Source organism: Marmota monax, unplaced genomic scaffold (assembly GCF_021218885.2).
Source record: "Marmota monax isolate L192 unplaced genomic scaffold, Marmota_monax_Labrador192_F-V1.1 WCK01_AAM20220418_F8-fsc00010, whole genome shotgun sequence".
In the NCBI taxonomy this organism is placed as follows: Eukaryota; Metazoa; Chordata; class Mammalia; order Rodentia; family Sciuridae; genus Marmota; species Marmota monax.
Window position 1 is genome coordinate 351,769 of NW_026692321.1, and position 16,789 is coordinate 368,557.

General features: G+C 55.9%; 1 protein-coding gene and 1 long non-coding RNA gene across 5 annotated transcripts; one reads left to right on the forward strand and one right to left on the reverse strand.

The window, feature by feature from the left end:
• Positions 1–2,122: 2,122 nt before the first annotated feature.
• Adi1 (acireductone dioxygenase 1) lies at positions 2,123–11,626 on the reverse strand. Its single transcript, XM_046441176.2, has 4 exons — positions 11,464–11,626; positions 8,524–8,643; positions 3,896–4,075; positions 2,123–2,702 (listed from the first exon to the last, which is right to left on the reverse strand). Exons 1-4 carry the CDS (start codon positions 11,581–11,583, stop codon positions 2,583–2,585), a joined length of 540 nt encoding a protein of 179 aa, XP_046297132.1. The 5' UTR covers positions 11,584–11,626; the 3' UTR covers positions 2,123–2,582.
• Positions 11,627–12,075: 449 nt separating this feature from the next.
• LOC124090548 (uncharacterized) lies at positions 12,076–16,322 on the forward strand. Of its 4 annotated transcripts, none has more exons than XR_006851120.2 (4): positions 12,076–12,654; positions 12,784–14,883; positions 15,332–15,574; positions 15,666–16,322. It is a non-coding gene; the product is annotated as an uncharacterized LOC124090548 (long non-coding RNA). The 4 variants fall into 4 exon arrangements; XR_009226511.1 differs by having other exon boundaries at positions 15,372–15,574; XR_009226510.1 differs by having other exon boundaries at positions 12,076–12,397; positions 12,539–12,654; positions 12,784–15,574.
• The last annotated feature ends 467 nt before the right edge of the window (positions 16,323–16,789 follow it).

Genomic DNA, 16,789 nt, shown 5'->3' on the forward strand with positions numbered 1-16,789 from the left:
CAGTGCTGGTGGGCACAGGGGCCAGCGTGGGAGCCCCGACAGCATTTGCTGAATCCCACCAGAAGCCACATGACTGATCACGAGCGGGACGTGCGCGGTGCACCTGGACACAGTGAGTGCCTCCGTTTGCCCAGATCCACACTTTTATTTTAAAGATCTTTAATGCAAGTACTGAATTCGGCGGCTGTGGGTCTGTGGGTGTGCAGTGCCTAGACTGCAGCTCTCTCCGGCTCCCACCCTTGCTCCGGCTTCCAAGACCCCCACCTCCGCTCCACAGCTGCAAGAGGCCGGTGCAGCCTTCTAGGAGCTGGGAGTTGGGCTTCACAGCTGACGGGGAGTGCACCCCTGCTCCTTTATGTTGCTTCTGCCTTTGTCGGGTGCTGGGATGGACCCTGGGGCCTCAGGCACCATGCAGGCAAGCGCTCCACCACGAGTCTCTACCCTCGACTTGCCATCCTCCTGACTCAGCCTCCTAAGTTGTGACCAGTGTGTGCTACCAGCCTGGGTTACTGCCATTTTTAATGAGCTCCCACAGTGACAATCACTGAGGCATCTGGCTGAGTCGACCGTGGGTCCACAGCAGCAGCTTCTTGGGACAGCAGAGTACCTGCTACTTCATCTCCTGCTTCTCTTCTGACCAATAAGGAGGAAGAAGCGGACAACAAGGAGTGAACAGCAGAGAGATGGGATGTCCTGCTCACTTTGCAAGGGCAGGCCAGGCGAGGCAGCGGTGGACGGCAGAGACACAGGGCTGGGAAGGCGGCCCTGCGAGCAGGGCTTCCCAGAGGCAAGGTGCACTGGCCCAGCCCCTGGGCTTCCCAGACACAGCACTGCAGGGCCCACTGCCGCCGCCCTGCCCAGCCGGCCTGCGCACTCCTTTAAAATGCAGAGACCTGCCCAAGGCCACACCCTGAGCACAGCCCAGGCACAAACGCTGCGTACCTTCCAACAGGTGCACTGACCAACACCTGTCCAGGTGCGCCCTGCTCAGCAAGCCAGGGTGTCCTTCCAGAGGGGCAGCCTCGCACGAGACAACCAGCAGTGGCTCCACTGGGACTTGGGGCTGGGTCTTGGGAACACCGCCAGCCGCGCAGAGGCAACTCGAGCTGTAGGTGGGTTTCGTGGCACCTGAGAGGGGGCGTGAAGGAACCAGAGACAGCCTACTGCAGGACAGCTTCAGAGGAGACCCCGGACACTGAGCTCGGCGAGGCAGCAACTCCCTGCTTCGGGAGGCTTCAGCCGAGAGCTCTGAACAACCCCGCTGGGCTCAGTGGTGGAGCCTGCAGGCCGGCTCCTTGGGAGGCTGAGGCAGGAGGCGCGTGTGAGCACGGGAGTTCGAGGCCAGCCTGGGCCACACCGCAAGGCCCCTCTCAAGGGAAAGACAAGCAGCAGCATCTGAGCCGCACACAGGGCTGCACTGAAGAGGCAGGAGTGCAGGAAGCCAGTCCGAGACCCTAGCCGAGGCTCCACTTCCACAGATTCTGGAACACTCCCTGGCGTGGCTGGCATGGGCAGGGAGGGGCAGGGGGGACGGGCACCTCCTGGCTGGTGAGACTGCCCAGAACCCCTGACTGAGGGCGTGTCACACAGCTGTAGCCCGCCCGAGTGCACTGTGACAACGCAGACACAGGAAAAGGGAGATGCGACCAGGCTCACAGGGCCGCTGGCTCCCAGGGCTGGCAGAAGCCTGAGGAGCCACAGAGGAGAGGAGGAAAATATGTCCCAGGTACGATGACCATTAGAAATCCATCCACAGAAACAGCTCCAGCAGACCCGCCCTGGTTCTGGCCACGGAAACCCATCTACAGCTCGAGCGGCCTCTGCCCGAGGGAGGCGAGCCCCACACCAGGTGCAGGTGATGAAGGGTGATGGGCACAAAGTCTGCATCCAGTTAAAGCAGGAGCTCAGGATGAGCCACCATGTTCCAAGCACAGGGAGACGGCGGGGTCTCCGCGATCAGGATCTCAGAGCTTGTGGAGCCTAGAAACCTCACACTGGAAACCACGAACACGGTCAGTCTGTGAGCTAACCACACACACCCAGCGCCTCACAGTGAATTCAAACGCACGATCATGAGCCGGGCAAACCCACAGGCACTCAGAGGCAACCCCCAGCCCCTGCGTGAGGTCAAGGCACTTTATTCCCAACAGGAGGGGACACAGGCAGCCCAAGGGACACCAGCCGGAGCTCTTCCCAGCCCACGTGCCCCGGGCGGACAGCGCCTCGCCTCCCTCCGGCTGCCTGTCTGTAGGACTGCTCCTGTGCACAGCGCTCAGGCTGACCAGTGTCGGCTGACCAGGGGCAGTGACCCCCCAGGAGCTGACTCCTGTGTTCTGTCACGGATGACTGCGCTGCCCGCCAGACTCTTGCACACAGCAGGATCGATCAGAGGGAATCAGGGGCTCTCCACTTCACTCACGTCCACGTAGAAATCGATTCCCAGCTCCATTCATTATAAGTACTCTGATCAGATGTCTGCAAAGGAAAGACAGCCGCCGTCCACTGCATGAAAGCAAAGCGAGGAGGTGGCTCTCAGGGCGCCGCACAGAGCCTGCAGGCGAGCTGCTCCACGGTGCGGTGCGCTAGGCCGTCTGGGCCAGGAACCTCACGTACTGCTCCCGGGCGGGGAAATGGTCGGCCGGCCGGTTGTATGCTGTCCACACTGGTTCTCCCACAAACAGCCGCATGGCCTTCACGTAGTTCTGGGGACAGACAGACATCGCATCTCATTTGACCCATCGCCTCTCACACATTCCCACGTTAACAAGACGCCCTCACAGCTGTCCTACTGCCGGCTCAATGCTCATCCCACACTGGACCCTCTGCCTAAGTGGCCACCCTATGCAGAAGGCTCCCGTGGTAGTGGGTGGAAGCCTCTGCAGCTGAAGCCTGGAAACAGACCAGTGGTGGACACTAGCACCATCCCTGGCTCTCTGCCCCATGGGCACAGCCTCCCCACGAGTCAGCACTGGGGCCCCATGCTGCTGGCTGGGCAGAGGACAGCTGGCACCACCCATCCAAACTGGAACATGCCCTCCTGCTAACGCAGGGCCCATGGTTAGAGGTGTGCGCGGCAGGTGAACTCACTTCAGTGCAACTACAACTGTGCAGTGTCACTCGGGATAGCACTCCTTACAGAATCAAAGGTGGAAACAATCACACGCCCTCCACAGAGGCCACCCACTCAGTGAAATGAACCAGTGGCTAAACGCACAGGGCTCGTCCAGCAGCGGAGCATGTGCAGCCAAGAGTGCAAACAAACATGCGGGTGGAGGACCACCCCTCCCCAGTGCGTCAGCGCGACAGAACACACGCAGAACCTTGCAGAGAAGGGAAAAGGACCCCGACCCCATTCACTGGAATACGTACAAAACCTCTCTAAAAAGGCATTTCGAGATGTGACGCAGCCATCCACAGGGAGGGGACTTGGGAACTGGGACCAGGGGTCAGGCGGAGACTCTCTTGTTTCCTAACTCAGAATTTTAAGCTGTATGCACTTACTATCTATTAAAGACCATGCCAGCCCTCAGGCCTAGCCCAGGTCACACCCGCACGCAGGGTGCTCATTTCTACACCCCGGCAACCAGACGGCTGCATCTCCACTGTTAACATCCAAAACGACAGGAGTCCCACCCTACGGGTGCCTCCCGGCCACCGGCCCTCCACAACGAGAAAGGGCACTGGAACCTCTCTGCGCTCTGTGGACGGCCCACGCACGGCCCCAGGCAGGCCGCTGCCCTTGTCCCTGGGCATGTGCTGCCAGGTCCTGAGCTGCGCCACCCACGCTCCCTCATCAGTCTCAGTGGCACGGCCAGCAGGAGCGCACTGTCGGGGGCACCCAGCCAGCTCTGACGTCCAGCGCAGGCAGACGCAGACGGAGGTCAGCAGATCCTACCTTCTCGTCCAGCGTGAAGCGGTGATAGATGCCGGCGGGAAGAGTGATCATGTCTCCCTTCTCCATGGAAATGCGGATCCACTGGTCCTCCCTGTCCCGGACGTCAAAGTACCCGCTGCCCTCCAGGATGTAGCGGATCTCCTCGTCCAGGTGCAGGTGCTCCTGGTAGAACACCTTGATCTAGGCAGGAGGGAGAGCTCGCTCAGTCTGCTGGGCATGAAACTGAGCACACGCGGCCCCCACCTGCACGGCTAGAACCCTGGTGACGGGAAACCAGTGACGCAGGCTAAGGAGGGCCAGGAGGGCCAGGAGGAGCCAGGAGAGTCAGGAGGGGCCAGGAGGGGGCCAGGAGGGGGCCAGGAGGGCTATGGGGAGCCAGGAAGGCCAGGAGGAGCCAGGAGAGCCAGGAGGGGCCAGGAGAGCTACAAGGGGCCAGGAGGGGCCAGGAGGAGCCAGGAGAGCTACAAGGGGCCAGGAGGGGCCAGGAGGGTGGGGGGGGGGCCAGGAAAGCCCTGAGGGGTGGGCCAGAATAGTCAAGGAACCCACTGATGCCCTGCAGGGGCAGGCCACACTCACACAGCCCAGGTGCCAGGCAACAATCCCATTCTTAACACACAACCACACCGAGCAGGTCTCCTTGTCATCCCAGTTTTACACTTGAGGGAGACTACAGGCACAGAGAGGGCAGGTCACGGGCCCAGTGTCACAGAGCAAGAGTGCCTCGCAGATCCGGCTCCACACGCGCTCTCACACTGACCACGAAGCGCTCAGAGGGACGGCAGTTGTGGTCTCAATGTGACTCCCATTTGTTCGAACTTACTTTGCGTCTTTCTGACGGTCATCTCTCCCTGCGTTTTATAATGAAGATATCAAGTACACAGAAGCTGGCCCTTCAGATGAGGGCCGAATGCCCCCACGGAGAGCCAGGCGCGTCAGGGCCTCCCGCCCCACGCAGGAGGCTGTGTGCCTTCACCGTGGCATCTGGAAAATCACCACTTCAGAGAAAGACCAGCAGGCACCACACTGAGATGCCACCTCGCCCTCGGATCTCGAGCCCCTCGACATGCAGCAGCTTGGCCACCGCAGCCTCGGGGCACGATGGGGGGCATTCTGTCACAGCAGCCGGGGCTAAGCGGGTCGGGGACGGGAAACCCAGCTCTAGTCCCTCTGCTGTCCCGCCATTGTGCCCACTTAGGGGGCACAGGCAGAGGCTCAGCACAGAGTGAACCATCCTACCAATGCAGCGCGACAGGAAAAGGAAATGACAGCAAGCTCGTCGGGACGGAGGAGACTGCTCACACGACGCGATCCCCCTCGTGAACACCCAGAGCTGACAGAGAAGAACTACAGCAAGGCTGGACGTGGAGGTCTCCCACTCTCCCGCCCACCAGCGAGCACAGGGGTCTGAGATCAACACCACATTCACGTCAGCACCACCTCAAGACAAGAGTACTAAGTGCAGACTCAAAATCAGCACAAGGGGAATATGAGGAAAACCTCAAACTCGGATGAAAGAAATCAAGGAAGAGCTAAAAGGAGTGGAGAGACCCTCCATGCTCATGGGTAGAAAGGCCCAGTGTCCCAAGACAGCGCTCTCCCCAGCAGAGTCGACAGGTTCGGGCCAGCTGTGTTGCAGATGTTTGCACACTGATTCTAAAGCTAAGTGGAGAGACAAGACCAATAATAACTACGACAATACTGAAGGAATGGACCGCAGTTGCACCCAACCTCAAGACTTTCTAGAGAAAGCCATGGTGATCGACCCAGTGTGGTAGTCATAGAAGAATGGACAGAGGGTCAATGGGAGGAGACTGCTCAAGTGACGCGATCACCTTCTACATAACTGGTAGGCAGAGTGGCAGCAAAAAGAGGCAGACAAAATTTGAAATAATGAAGGCCAAGAATCTCCCCAAGTGAACTGCAGACACCAAACCACAGAGACCAGGAACAGAGCAGCCAGCAGGGGAGCCCAGCGCCCACCCCGAGGCACAGCCCACCACAACTGCGGACAAGTAACCGACAGAGCAAACGTGAAAGGACCAGAGGAAAGTGCACCGACCTAGAGACGCAGGAGGAGAACCACGCAGGACGCAAGGAAGGCGTCCACCCAACCTGAAAAGGGAGGGCAGGGCGGCGGGGGCAACCCAGAGGGAGAGCACCTTGCTTCTTGTCTTGCCTGTCTTCCCTAGGGACTGGACCCTTTGCCACCGAGCTACAGGCCCACCCTTTTCAATTTTTTATTTTTTAATATTTTTTAGCTGTAGATGGACACAGTATCTTTTCCTGCGGTGCCGACGATGGACCCAGGGCCTCACAGGTGCACGGGCGCTCTACCCCTGAGCCACAACCCCAGGCTCTCTGTTTTTTATTTTGAGAGGGTCGGGCTAAGCTGTGGAGTCTGGCCTTGAATTTGGCCCGAGTGTCTGGGATCACAGGTGTGTGCCACCACACCCAGTTCCAGCACCAAAAAAAGTGAAGGAGAACCTTTTCAGACAAACAAAAACTGAGGGAATTTGTCACCAGGAGACCTGCTTAGCAAGAAATGCTGAAGATGTTCTTCAAACCAAAAAGAAAATTACACAAGTCTGAAACTCAGATCTATGAAAGAGAGGAAATAAAGATAAAATAAATATTTAATTTTCATTATTCTTCAATGATCTAGTATTTAACTTCTCTGAGCCATGGGAGTGACAGGAGGAAAAAACTGGGCCCCTCGGTCCAGGGTAAACCTGTCTCACAAACCCTAAGAATTATAAAATTAGAATTATAAAAAATTATAAATATAATTATAAAAAATAGTTAAAACCAGACAAGGCAGGAAAAAAGTGGGAATATTTAAAAAGTACAACTAGAAAACAGTTATAGATATGGCAGATATTTCAATTATATTAACAAGCAGTTTTAATGTGGGTTGTCCAAGTACAACCAATTAGAAGACAAACTGTTTGAATGACTACTAAAAAAAATAATTCTACGTTAAAACTGGGAATGGTGGTGCATGCCTATATCCTAGCAACTCGGGAGGCTGAAGCAGGAGGATCGCAAGTTGGAAGCTAGCCTCGGCAACTTGGCAAGACCCTTAGCAACTTAAAAAAACTCTGTCTCGACATGAAAAATAAAAAGGGTTACGCATGTAGCTCAGTGGGCTTCAAGAGCCCTGGGCTTCATCCCCAGAAACAAAAACAAAATCATACGTCGTCTACGGGGTTGAAAGTAAAAGGAAGGAGAGGTGCTCCTGTCAACACGCTCCCCAGAAAGCAGGTCATCGGTCACCAGGGAGGAGACGGCCTTTCTCCCAGAGGACACGACCATCCCCGGCATGCACGTCCTACAGCGTCACACCCACAAGGTCAACACTAAAGGAACCGGAGGGCGAGACAGACGAGTCCACCCCAGCCGGCACTTCAGCAGCCCACCGTCAGGAACAGCAGACCACAGGCGGGACACCAGCAAGGACGTGCTGGCCCCTCAGCACCATCAGCTGCCCGGCTAAAGGGGCCTTCAGAGACAACGTCACCAACACAGAGACCACATTCTGGGCCAGAAAGCACATCTCAAAGTCACAATCACAAAACCTCAAGTCACACAAAGTACATCCCCCACCTACATGGAATCGAATTAGAAACAGAAGAATGTCTTTAGAAAGATCCCCAAATAACTGGAAACTGATACATGTCTTTAAAAGTAAAACACAGCCAGGCAGGGAAACACATGCCCCGCCGTCCCAGCTCTCGGAGGCCGAGACAGAGGGGCACAAGTTCAAGGCCAGCCTCAGTAACCTGGCAAGACTATCTCCAAATAAAAAGGGACTGGAGGTAGCTCAGTGGCAGAGCAACCCTGGGTTCAATCCCCAGCACCGAAGAAAAGAGAGAACAAAAAATCCCTCATGCGTCAAAGTCAAAATCAGAAAGGAAATCTTTACTGAGTAAAAATTAAATCAAAACGTATCAAAATGTGTTTGATACCACTAGAGTCACCGTGCGGGTAAGCCTGAGCACTAAACACCTGCATGAAACAGCAGAAGAGGGCTGGGGCTGGGGCTCAGTGGTGGAGCACGTGCCTCGCTCGGGAGGCACTGGGTTCGACCCTCAGCACCATATAAAAGTAAATAGAAGGTACTGTGTCCATATACAACTATTTTAAATTTTTTTTAAATAAAGAAGAAGAAAAGACTCAAGCCAGTGACCTCAGCTTCCACCTCCAGACATTAGAAAAAAGAAGAGCAAACTAAACCTAAAGTACACAGAAGGAGGCAAAGGTCAGGAAGGAATCGATGAAGTAGAAAGCAGAAACCGGGAGGAAATCGATGAGCCCAGGGTTATTCGCGAGGTCAGCAAGATCGTAAGCCTGCGCAGGCCCAGGACGGATGGGGCACCAGGAGTGGGGGGGCGGCCAAGCAGGGCACAGCTCCACAGTGGACAGCCCTGGGCACTCCCAAGGCCCCAGAGCCTGGGCCTCTGGACTGCCCAAGCTAACAGAGAGCTGGGTTCACGGCTGCCAGCGTCCCACAAAGTGCAGCCCTGCGAGGGCAGCCTCCCTGCTCAGTCCACCAGCCCACGCGTCCTTCCCAGCCCCCAAGTTAGACCGTTCAGAGGAACAGGGAGTCTCGCAGGAGCAGCGCCCCTTACCTTCTCCTCGTAGTTGGGAAGCTTATCTTTGCATATGGTGATGATGTCCATCCAGGAGTAGTTTCTCTCTCTCCGGATCTTTTCTAATTCCGGATCATTCTCATATTTGTCAGCATCCAGCTAACAAGTTTAGATAACAAAAAGGAGTCATGTTAATAGGAGGTAGAAACACTCTCTTCCCAGACGGTGGTTGTGCCCCAACCGCACACTATTGCAAACTAGAACCACCTAACCGCCAGCTGCCTGCGCGGTACACAAGACCACTCGGATCCCTACTAAAACCTGACAAAATTACAGGGGGCACTGTTTTTGGTTTGGGGTTTGTTTGGTTGATAGGCTGGTTTTTTAGGGGGGTTGGCTTTGAATTGGTGATCCTCCAGCCTCAGCTTCTCAAGTTGCTGGGATTATAGGCAGGTGCCATCATGCGCGGCAAGGGTCCCATTGCTTTGAATCCAGCTCTGCACCCGACAACAGCCAGACAAAACCAACAGAGCCACCAATGTTAAATGCTATATAATCAAACAAAGTGAGAGAGGTCCCCAGACAGACCTGTTTTTCCTGGAAACATTAGACACCAGTCTCCTGGTCAGCTGATAAAAGAAGCCACATTCTGCTTTCACCCCCACAGAAGGAACTTGACATCAACCAATAGCTTATTCTCCTCTTGCTGTCTCTTGTTCCCACCTTATGAAGCTCACCCTTCTACCAATACCCAGGGAGTGCTCGTTCTGCACTCCTCTTGCCCTTGGGGTGCTGGTACAGACACCTACACACATGCCCAGTTCTTTACATAAAACAGCGCAGGATGGGCACATAACCTACACCCATCCTCCGTCGTACTTTAAATCATCTCTGGATACCTAACAGGATGCAAATGCTACATAAATACTTGTTCTACTGTATTCTGAAGGGATGACAAGGCTGCGCAGGTTCAGGGCAGATGCAATTTTGTTATTATTGACAATCAGCAGTTGATTGACTGCCTGGTGCACAACGTAAAGACACAGAGGCTGACTGTATTTCACAGAATGCAGACTGCCCGGCCTCACAAATCTTGAGCAAAAGCCAATTAGTTCTTCAACAAACTTTGCAGTGCATGGTGGCATATACCTGTAACCCCAGAAACTGCAGAGACTAAGGCAGGAGAATCATCAGGTTTAAACTGGCCTCAGAAATTCAGCAAGAACCTGTCTCAAGATAAACACTAAAAAAGGTCTGGGGATGATGTGGTTCAGCATCCCCACTACTGAGAAAATAAAGATCTTTAACTAATTTCACTTTTGGACGCCACTGGTCCATCTCAGTCACTAGGAGAGCACAGGACAGTGCACCAGGCACGGGTAGCCCGTGGTAAGCAAGGGACCTTCCGCAGCCCTGGGCTCCTCCTCTGGGCTGCAGAAGGAAGACATCCTGGCTGACCCAGGAAACAAGCCAAGAGACACCCTTTAACACTGGCCCACTTTCCGGACACGTCTGAAGTTGACCTTTACCTCATTTTTGTTTTTAACTGTCACAACAAAACTCCAGGAGTGCCGTGATCTGACCCTTGTGCTTGGGAATGGGGATAAATCAGATGTCACTCTTCGTCAAAACCTATTTTCCTATCATAACAGAAACCATAAAGCCCTTGACTGCACTGAAGATGGTACCTTCCAGAGGTTCAGAACTCGGCTGTGGCCCACAAAAGACAAGTCCAGTCTAGAATTAACCTATTCAGCCTTGCAGGGAAAGACACCTGGGCCTGGCTCCATGAGTCAGAGCGGAGCCCCTCCGGTGCCCGCACCAGCGGGACCCTCTGGCTTCGCCTGTCTCTAGCTGCCCCTTTTTTTTTTTTGGTGCCGGGGATTGAACTCAGGGGCACCCAGCCACAGAGCCACACCCCAGCCCTGTTTTGAATTTTACTTAGAGACAAGGTCTCACTGAGTTGCTTAGCACCTGGCATTGCTGAGGCTGGCTTTGAACTCTTGATCCTCCTGTCTCAACCTCCGGGACCCGCTGGGACTACAGGCACGCACCACTGCACCCGGCTAGCTGCCTGCTTTTAGCTGGCATTAAGTCACTAATTCTGGCCAGGCATGGCATTACATGCCAGTAACCTGTGACTTGGGAGGTTGAGGCAGGAGGATCCCAAGTTTGAGGTCAGCCTCAGCAAATTAGCAAAGCCCTATTTCAAAATAAAACATAAAAAGTGTTGAGAATGTGGCTCAGTGGTGGAGCACTCCTGGGTTCAACCCCCATACTGCAGGCCTGGCCTTTCTCAGCTCTCATGTAGGTTGCACATCTGAGGTTCAGGTCACAGCCATGATGGCCTGTGCCTTTCCAGCCACCTCAAGGCCACTCGTGTTGAAACCAGGGACCTTTCACCTGCGTCCAGACAACACCATCCTCAGATCTTGCCAATACCATTTTCTGGACCTGCATCCAAGAAGACGCCCCAAGATTAACTGCATACACTGACCACGCTTACTGTGTCTCCAGTCCCCCTTCACCCTTCTTCTTCCCATGCACGTCCCTAACCCCACCCTCAGGAGGCGCCCTAGGAAGGGTGGGGGGATGTAGGCCTGGGCCTGTTTTCGTTTTGATCACAACTGAATGCAGACTAGCGAAAGCAACAGTCACCGCCGACGCATCCCCGTGGCCTCCCGTGGCCTCCCGTGGCCTCGGCAGGCCCTCGGGGGTGGGGAGCGGCGCCTGCCAACACTGAACACCGGCCCGCAGCGGCGGCACCAGCTTCGCAGAGCAGACGTCCGCCGAGCGGGGTCCACCGGAACCAGGGACCCCAGCCCACGGGAGCTCCGCGGGTCCCGCACTGCCGCCCCGGGCCTGGTGAGGCCACGGCTGCCCCCGGGTACTCCGGGCCACTCGGCTGAGCCGGGGTCCCGCCGCCCCCCGCAGTGCGAGCATGCGCAGCGCGCCCGGCCGTCGGGAGCGCCCTCGAACCTTCCAGTAGAGCACGCCGAGCCCGCGCAGCTGCTCCAGGCCCACCGCGCGGCCGGGCTCGGGGCGGTGCGGCAGCCGCGGGTCGTCCGCGGACTCGTCCATGTACCAGGCCTGCACCATCGCGGCGGCGCGTCTAGCCGGGCTCTGGCGGAGGGGAGGGCCGGGCCAGGAGGGCAGAGACCGGACAGGGAGGTGGGAGGGGCCGGCCGGGGAGGTGGGAGGTGGGCGGGGCCGGGCCGGGGAGGTGGGCGGGGCCGGGCCGTGGAGGGCAGAGACCGGACAGGGAGGTGGGCGGGGCCGGGACAGGGAGGCGGGCGGGGCCGGGCCGTGAGGTGGGCGGGGCCGGGCCGTGGAGGGCAGAGACCGGACAGGGAGGTGGGCGGGGCCAGGACAGGGAGGTGGCCGGGAGATGGGCGGGGCCGGGCCGGGGAGGGCAGAGACCGGACAGGGAGGTGGGCGGGGCCAGGACAGGGAGGCGGGCGGGGCCGGGCCGGGAGGTGGGCGGAGCCGGGCCGGGGAGGGCAGAGTCCGGACAGGGAGGTGGGCAGGGATATGGAGGTAGGCGGGGCCGGGGAGGGAAGGGATGGGTCGGGCCAGGACCCGGAGGGTAGTTCCGGGAGGGTGGTTCCGGGAGGAGGTCCGGACGGGTCTGGTGCCAGGAGGAGTGGGAGGAGTTCCAGGGCGGGGCCGGCGAGGGAAGCGCGCCCCTGCTGGGCCTGGAGGACAAGTGGCCAGCCGCCGCAGGTTTCCTGCGCCCCCGCCCGGAGAAGACTCCGAGGAACAGTTCACGTTTTACAGCCGTCAACGTGAAGGCAAAACTGAACGACTGTAGCCCGGCGCGGCCCACACCTGTCATCCCAGACTCAGGAGGCTGAGGCAGGAGGATCGCAAGTTGGAGGCCAGCCTGGGCAACTTAAGGAGACCCTGTCTCCAAGTAAAAACTGATAAAGGGTGGGCTGTAGCCGCGTGGTACAGTGCCCAGGGGTTCAAACCCCAGTACTAGAAATAAATAAATAAATAAAGTCGGCCATGCTACCATCTAATTTTTTAAAAATATTTTTATTTTATTTTTTAGGTGTAGATGGACACAACACAACGCCTTTATTTTTATGTGGTGCTGAGGATCGAACCCGGGTCCCGCCTGTGCTGGGCGAGCGCTCTACCCCTGAGCCACAATCCCAGCCCTAATATGTAAGTTTTTAAAAGCGCCATCTTTTCTTTTCATGTCATCTTTCCCATAAAATGTGCTGTGTCCTGGAATAAACCAGGCTGCCCCTCCTAGTCCTGAGTTCCTGTGAACACAGACAGCCCCCTCCCTAGGGTGGTTCAGCTGCGATCCTGTGACTTCATGGTGGAAAGCCATTTGCACTCAGCGGAAACCACACTTGGAGTTCTGAATTCTGGCCTCTGCCCAGGCTCGCAGCAGGTAAAGGGACACTCCAGCCCTGCTGTGGGAGGGGCAGCCACGCAGTCAGACAGTCCACACTGCAGCTGAAGGGACCTTTCACGGTTCTTCAGACACAGAGTGTCTTAGCTGTGCACCGCAGTGGGCAGCGCTCATGCGGCCCTCTGGCCTCCACTGCCAGTACCTGTTGAGTCAATGACATGGGATGTTCAACACCCGAGGACAGACTGCTGGGTCTGCCAACTGTCTGCTAAAGCTGGTGTGAGCCTGGGGGACAGGCCCCACTAGGCCGCCACTTGCGGTAGGTTTGGTGTGCTTTCAGCTGATATTTTCACTTTACGAGGGGTTTATCAGGAAGTAATCCCATCAAAGTTTGAGCATCTGTGTAGCTGATAAAAAAGAAAAAAGGAATCTAACCTTTTGATGAGCCTGGATTTATCTTTTCAGAGCAATCAGCTAAAAAAAAGATCACATTCTCAGCTGTTCCCTCAGCCTAGCAAATCAAGCAACTAGAAACCCGGAGATGTTGAACCAGACTGTGCTAGTTTACATCTCCAAAGCAGACTGACTCCAGGGCTTCAGGAAGATTGCACAGGAAGCACACGTCCACCTCATTCTGTTCCCTTCCTCTAATGACTGCAAATACTAAGCCACATCCTCATCTCCTCTCCCCTCCACCTGACGGATTTCCGCTGGCCCTTCAGGCTGGGGATGTGCTCCGTGTACAGCATGTGCCTGGCGTACACCTGTGAGGTCCTGGGTTTGATTCCCGGCAGCTTGGACATGGCTGTGTTTCCCTGTGTGCTTCAGGAGTGGTTTCTAATGACCTGTCCTCTCTCACTGCCTCCTGACCCACTCCATGGACACTGCGGGTTGCCACATCTCAGCAGCAGCGCTTCACAGCTGCCCACTCCTTTCAGACACCTTCTTCTGGTTCTCCTTCAAGTCACTGCTCCCTCCCTCCCTCCCTCTCTCTCTCTCATCTGGCTCCTGCTCCTCTGGATGGTCCCAATGGTCTCTCCCTGTCCATTCTCACCAACCCAGTGGCCTCACATAGTCCACCCCATGCTGCTGACTCCCCTGTCCACACCTCCAGTCTGAACCCCTTTCCAGAACCTCAGGTTTGAGTATCCACAAGTCTCCAACCTAACCTGGCCTTTCCTGTATCAGGGAGCAGCAGTGGCTTCTTCCAAAGCTGGGTACTTTGCTCTTTCTCCCTCACACTCCACATCCAGTCCACCCTAACTGCAAATCCTCTCACTTGACCCTCAAAACACCATACCCCCATCCACTGGCCTCATCCCACTCTTTCCACCACCTCTTGGCTGGTGGAACTGACCTCTGAAGTTGCCTCCTGTGACTGCTTTTGCCCCAGTGCAACCATTCCCTGCAAAGCAGCCAGTGACCTTCTAAAAGCCATGTCATGCCAGTCCCCATGTTAACCCTGCTTTTTGAACTCCAGACCCTGGCCACCCCCAACCCTGCCACCTCCCCTCCTGCGCTCTGCTCTCCAGACCTCTGGCCTTTTAGCATGTGGATCTCCTGCTCCTCCTGCCTCAGGTCCTTACCCAGGCAGGTTTCCCCGAGATGCTCTTCCTGACTCAAATGCTTTCCCCTACAGACACCCAGTTGCAGAGAAGCTGCCCTGGCCATTCCTACATGCTGGCCGCGGAGCCTCCCCGTAGGCACGTGCATGTTCCTTGTTAGGTTCCGTGAGGACATTTGAATCAACATCTGCAGACACCCGTCAACCTCATGTCTGTGGTATGATTCCTGTGTGGTGTCACAGCTGTGCATACCTTCGGGTCACTCGTTCAGCGCTTAGCACACAGTACCCCAAGAAAAGCTCGTGAACACTGCCCTCCCGAGTTTTCACACCATCACTGTAATGGCCTCCTGCCCCACGTCAGCGCTTCTAGTGACGCAGCACAAGCTCAGTGTGAGAATTTTCTGCACAGTGGTGCCCTCAGGACCACTCTGGGCAGCTGGGAGTACCTGTCACCCACAGTTGAAAGGTGAGATACCTGAGGCACAGGAACTCACCTAACTTCAGGTCACATGGCCAGGAAGTGACAAGGCTGGGGTTTGAATTCAGTCTCTACAGTAGCTGCTAAAATGCAGTGCCAGCAGCAGTGGTCCTGAGCCTGGGGGAGCACTTAACACCCCGCCCAGGTGCAGCCGCCCAGCAGCCTACATCTGCCCTTGCCGGCCTCCATCCTGAGCAGATGTCTTTTCCTTCCCACTGGAACAGGGGAAAGGGGAGCAGTTCTGTGCCATAAAAAACTTTGCTTTGGAAAAGCAAGATGAGCAGGGTGCGGAGGGACTGGCGGGGAAACAGGTGCTGTGTCTGCTGCCCCCAGCACTCCAGCAGGACAACTGAGGGAAATGGCACTCGCTGCTTTCCTGTGGACACCACAGCCCATGCGTTCTGCCTTTGGAGAATCTTTGACATGTTTCTTCCAGAAAAACAGCCACCAACAGCCCAGAAATGTTTCACGACCAGGTTTCATTACCACCATGAGACTGGGGAAGAACCTGTTGAGGTGTTCTGAAAGATGGCCTCCTCCGCTGCAGAGAAGTGCCCTGGAAGACCAGGTGACCCAAGCCACTGAAACCAGGGACACGGACACCGCCCTAGGCAAACATGCTCCATGAAGGGCCAGAGTCAACACGTTAGGCTTTGCAGGCCAACAGGAGAAACTGAAGGTAGTATACGGGGAAATATTTAACAGCCATTTCTAGGATTCGGCTGGCCCCTGCTGTGTGCTAATAACTTTGCTTTTGTCTGCTCGCCCAGCGTACTTGACCTCTCCTGGCCTGCGGGAAGAGCGATGAAGAGTGAGATTTTGCCCGGCTTGCAGGCTGTTGGCCTCACCCAGATTCCCAGATGTAACAGGACTGAGGCCCCCTGGGTGAGAGACGTGGCACAGTCAACTGTTCAAGAGCAGAAGCAGTAGCCAGACTGCTGGCGCTGGGGATCTCTGAGGGAGCTGCGAGGTGCTCTGACCACAGGTCTCAGGACTGGGCAGCAAGTCGGGAACGTGGGAGGCAGATGTTCACACCAAAACCAAACTCTGCAGCCTGGTGCCTCAGAGGCTCTGGTGGAGAGAGTACACAGTGAGCAGAACTGCTCTCAGCCCTCATCTTCATTCAGGTCCTCTCCCCCAGGGCCATTCCTGCTAAGACCCAGCCAGAGCAAGGCCAGGCAGAGTCTACGGAAAAGCCATCTGGGCTAATGACTTCCAGCTGGAACAGCCTGAGGGCTTTGTGGGAAACACACAGAGCAGGGGAGAAAGGCCAACAGATAACACACAGACACACCTGGGCACTACTCAAGAGGCCTGGACACACAGCCAAAAAAAAACCACTTGCTGTGAAACACAAGGGCCTGTCTATCAGTAAACCTGGGGTTAACAGCAAGACCTGCATAAGAAAACCAGCCATGAGAGATGGGAGGGGAGGGGAGGGGGAATAGTAGAGGATAGGGAAAAAAAAAAAAAAGAAAAGAAAACCAGCCAGGCAGTCCCAGATCTCACTCAGCCAAGAAACCCGGCAAGTGCCCTAGGAGACACATGACCTTGGCAGACTTTCCATGTGTCCCTGTGCTGAGACACACCTAATACCACATATGAAGGAACAGCCTTGGAATACTACTCAGTCAGGTTATCCAACTTGGTAACTGTTGAAGAAGCTGGGAGATGGTTTCATGGATGTTCATCAAACTACTCTTTCTGTGTACTTTTGAAAATTTCCAATGAAGATTTTTAAAGTCGTGTTATCTATGAATGAAGAAATGAGCCAGCTGTGCACATAAACTTTCTTCACTGAAAAAAGGGAGACTGGGAGTGGGGATGTAGCTCAGTGGTAGAGTGCTTGCCTCGCACACCCAAAGTCCTTGGTTCAGTCCCCCCTCCCCCCCAA

Coding starts and splice junctions, on each gene's coding strand:
- Adi1 (XM_046441176.2), bottom strand. CDS start 11,583: ATGGTGCAGGCCTGGTACATGGACGAGTCCGCGGACGACCCGCGGCTG. Junction 8,644..11,463: donor TCGGCGTGCTCTACTGGAAG/GTTCGAGGGCGC, acceptor TAAACTTGTTAG/CTGGATGCTGACAAATATGA. Junction 4,076..8,523: donor TTCCCAACTACGAGGAGAAG/GTAAGGGGCGCT, acceptor CCTCCTGCCTAG/ATCAAGGTGTTCTACCAGGA.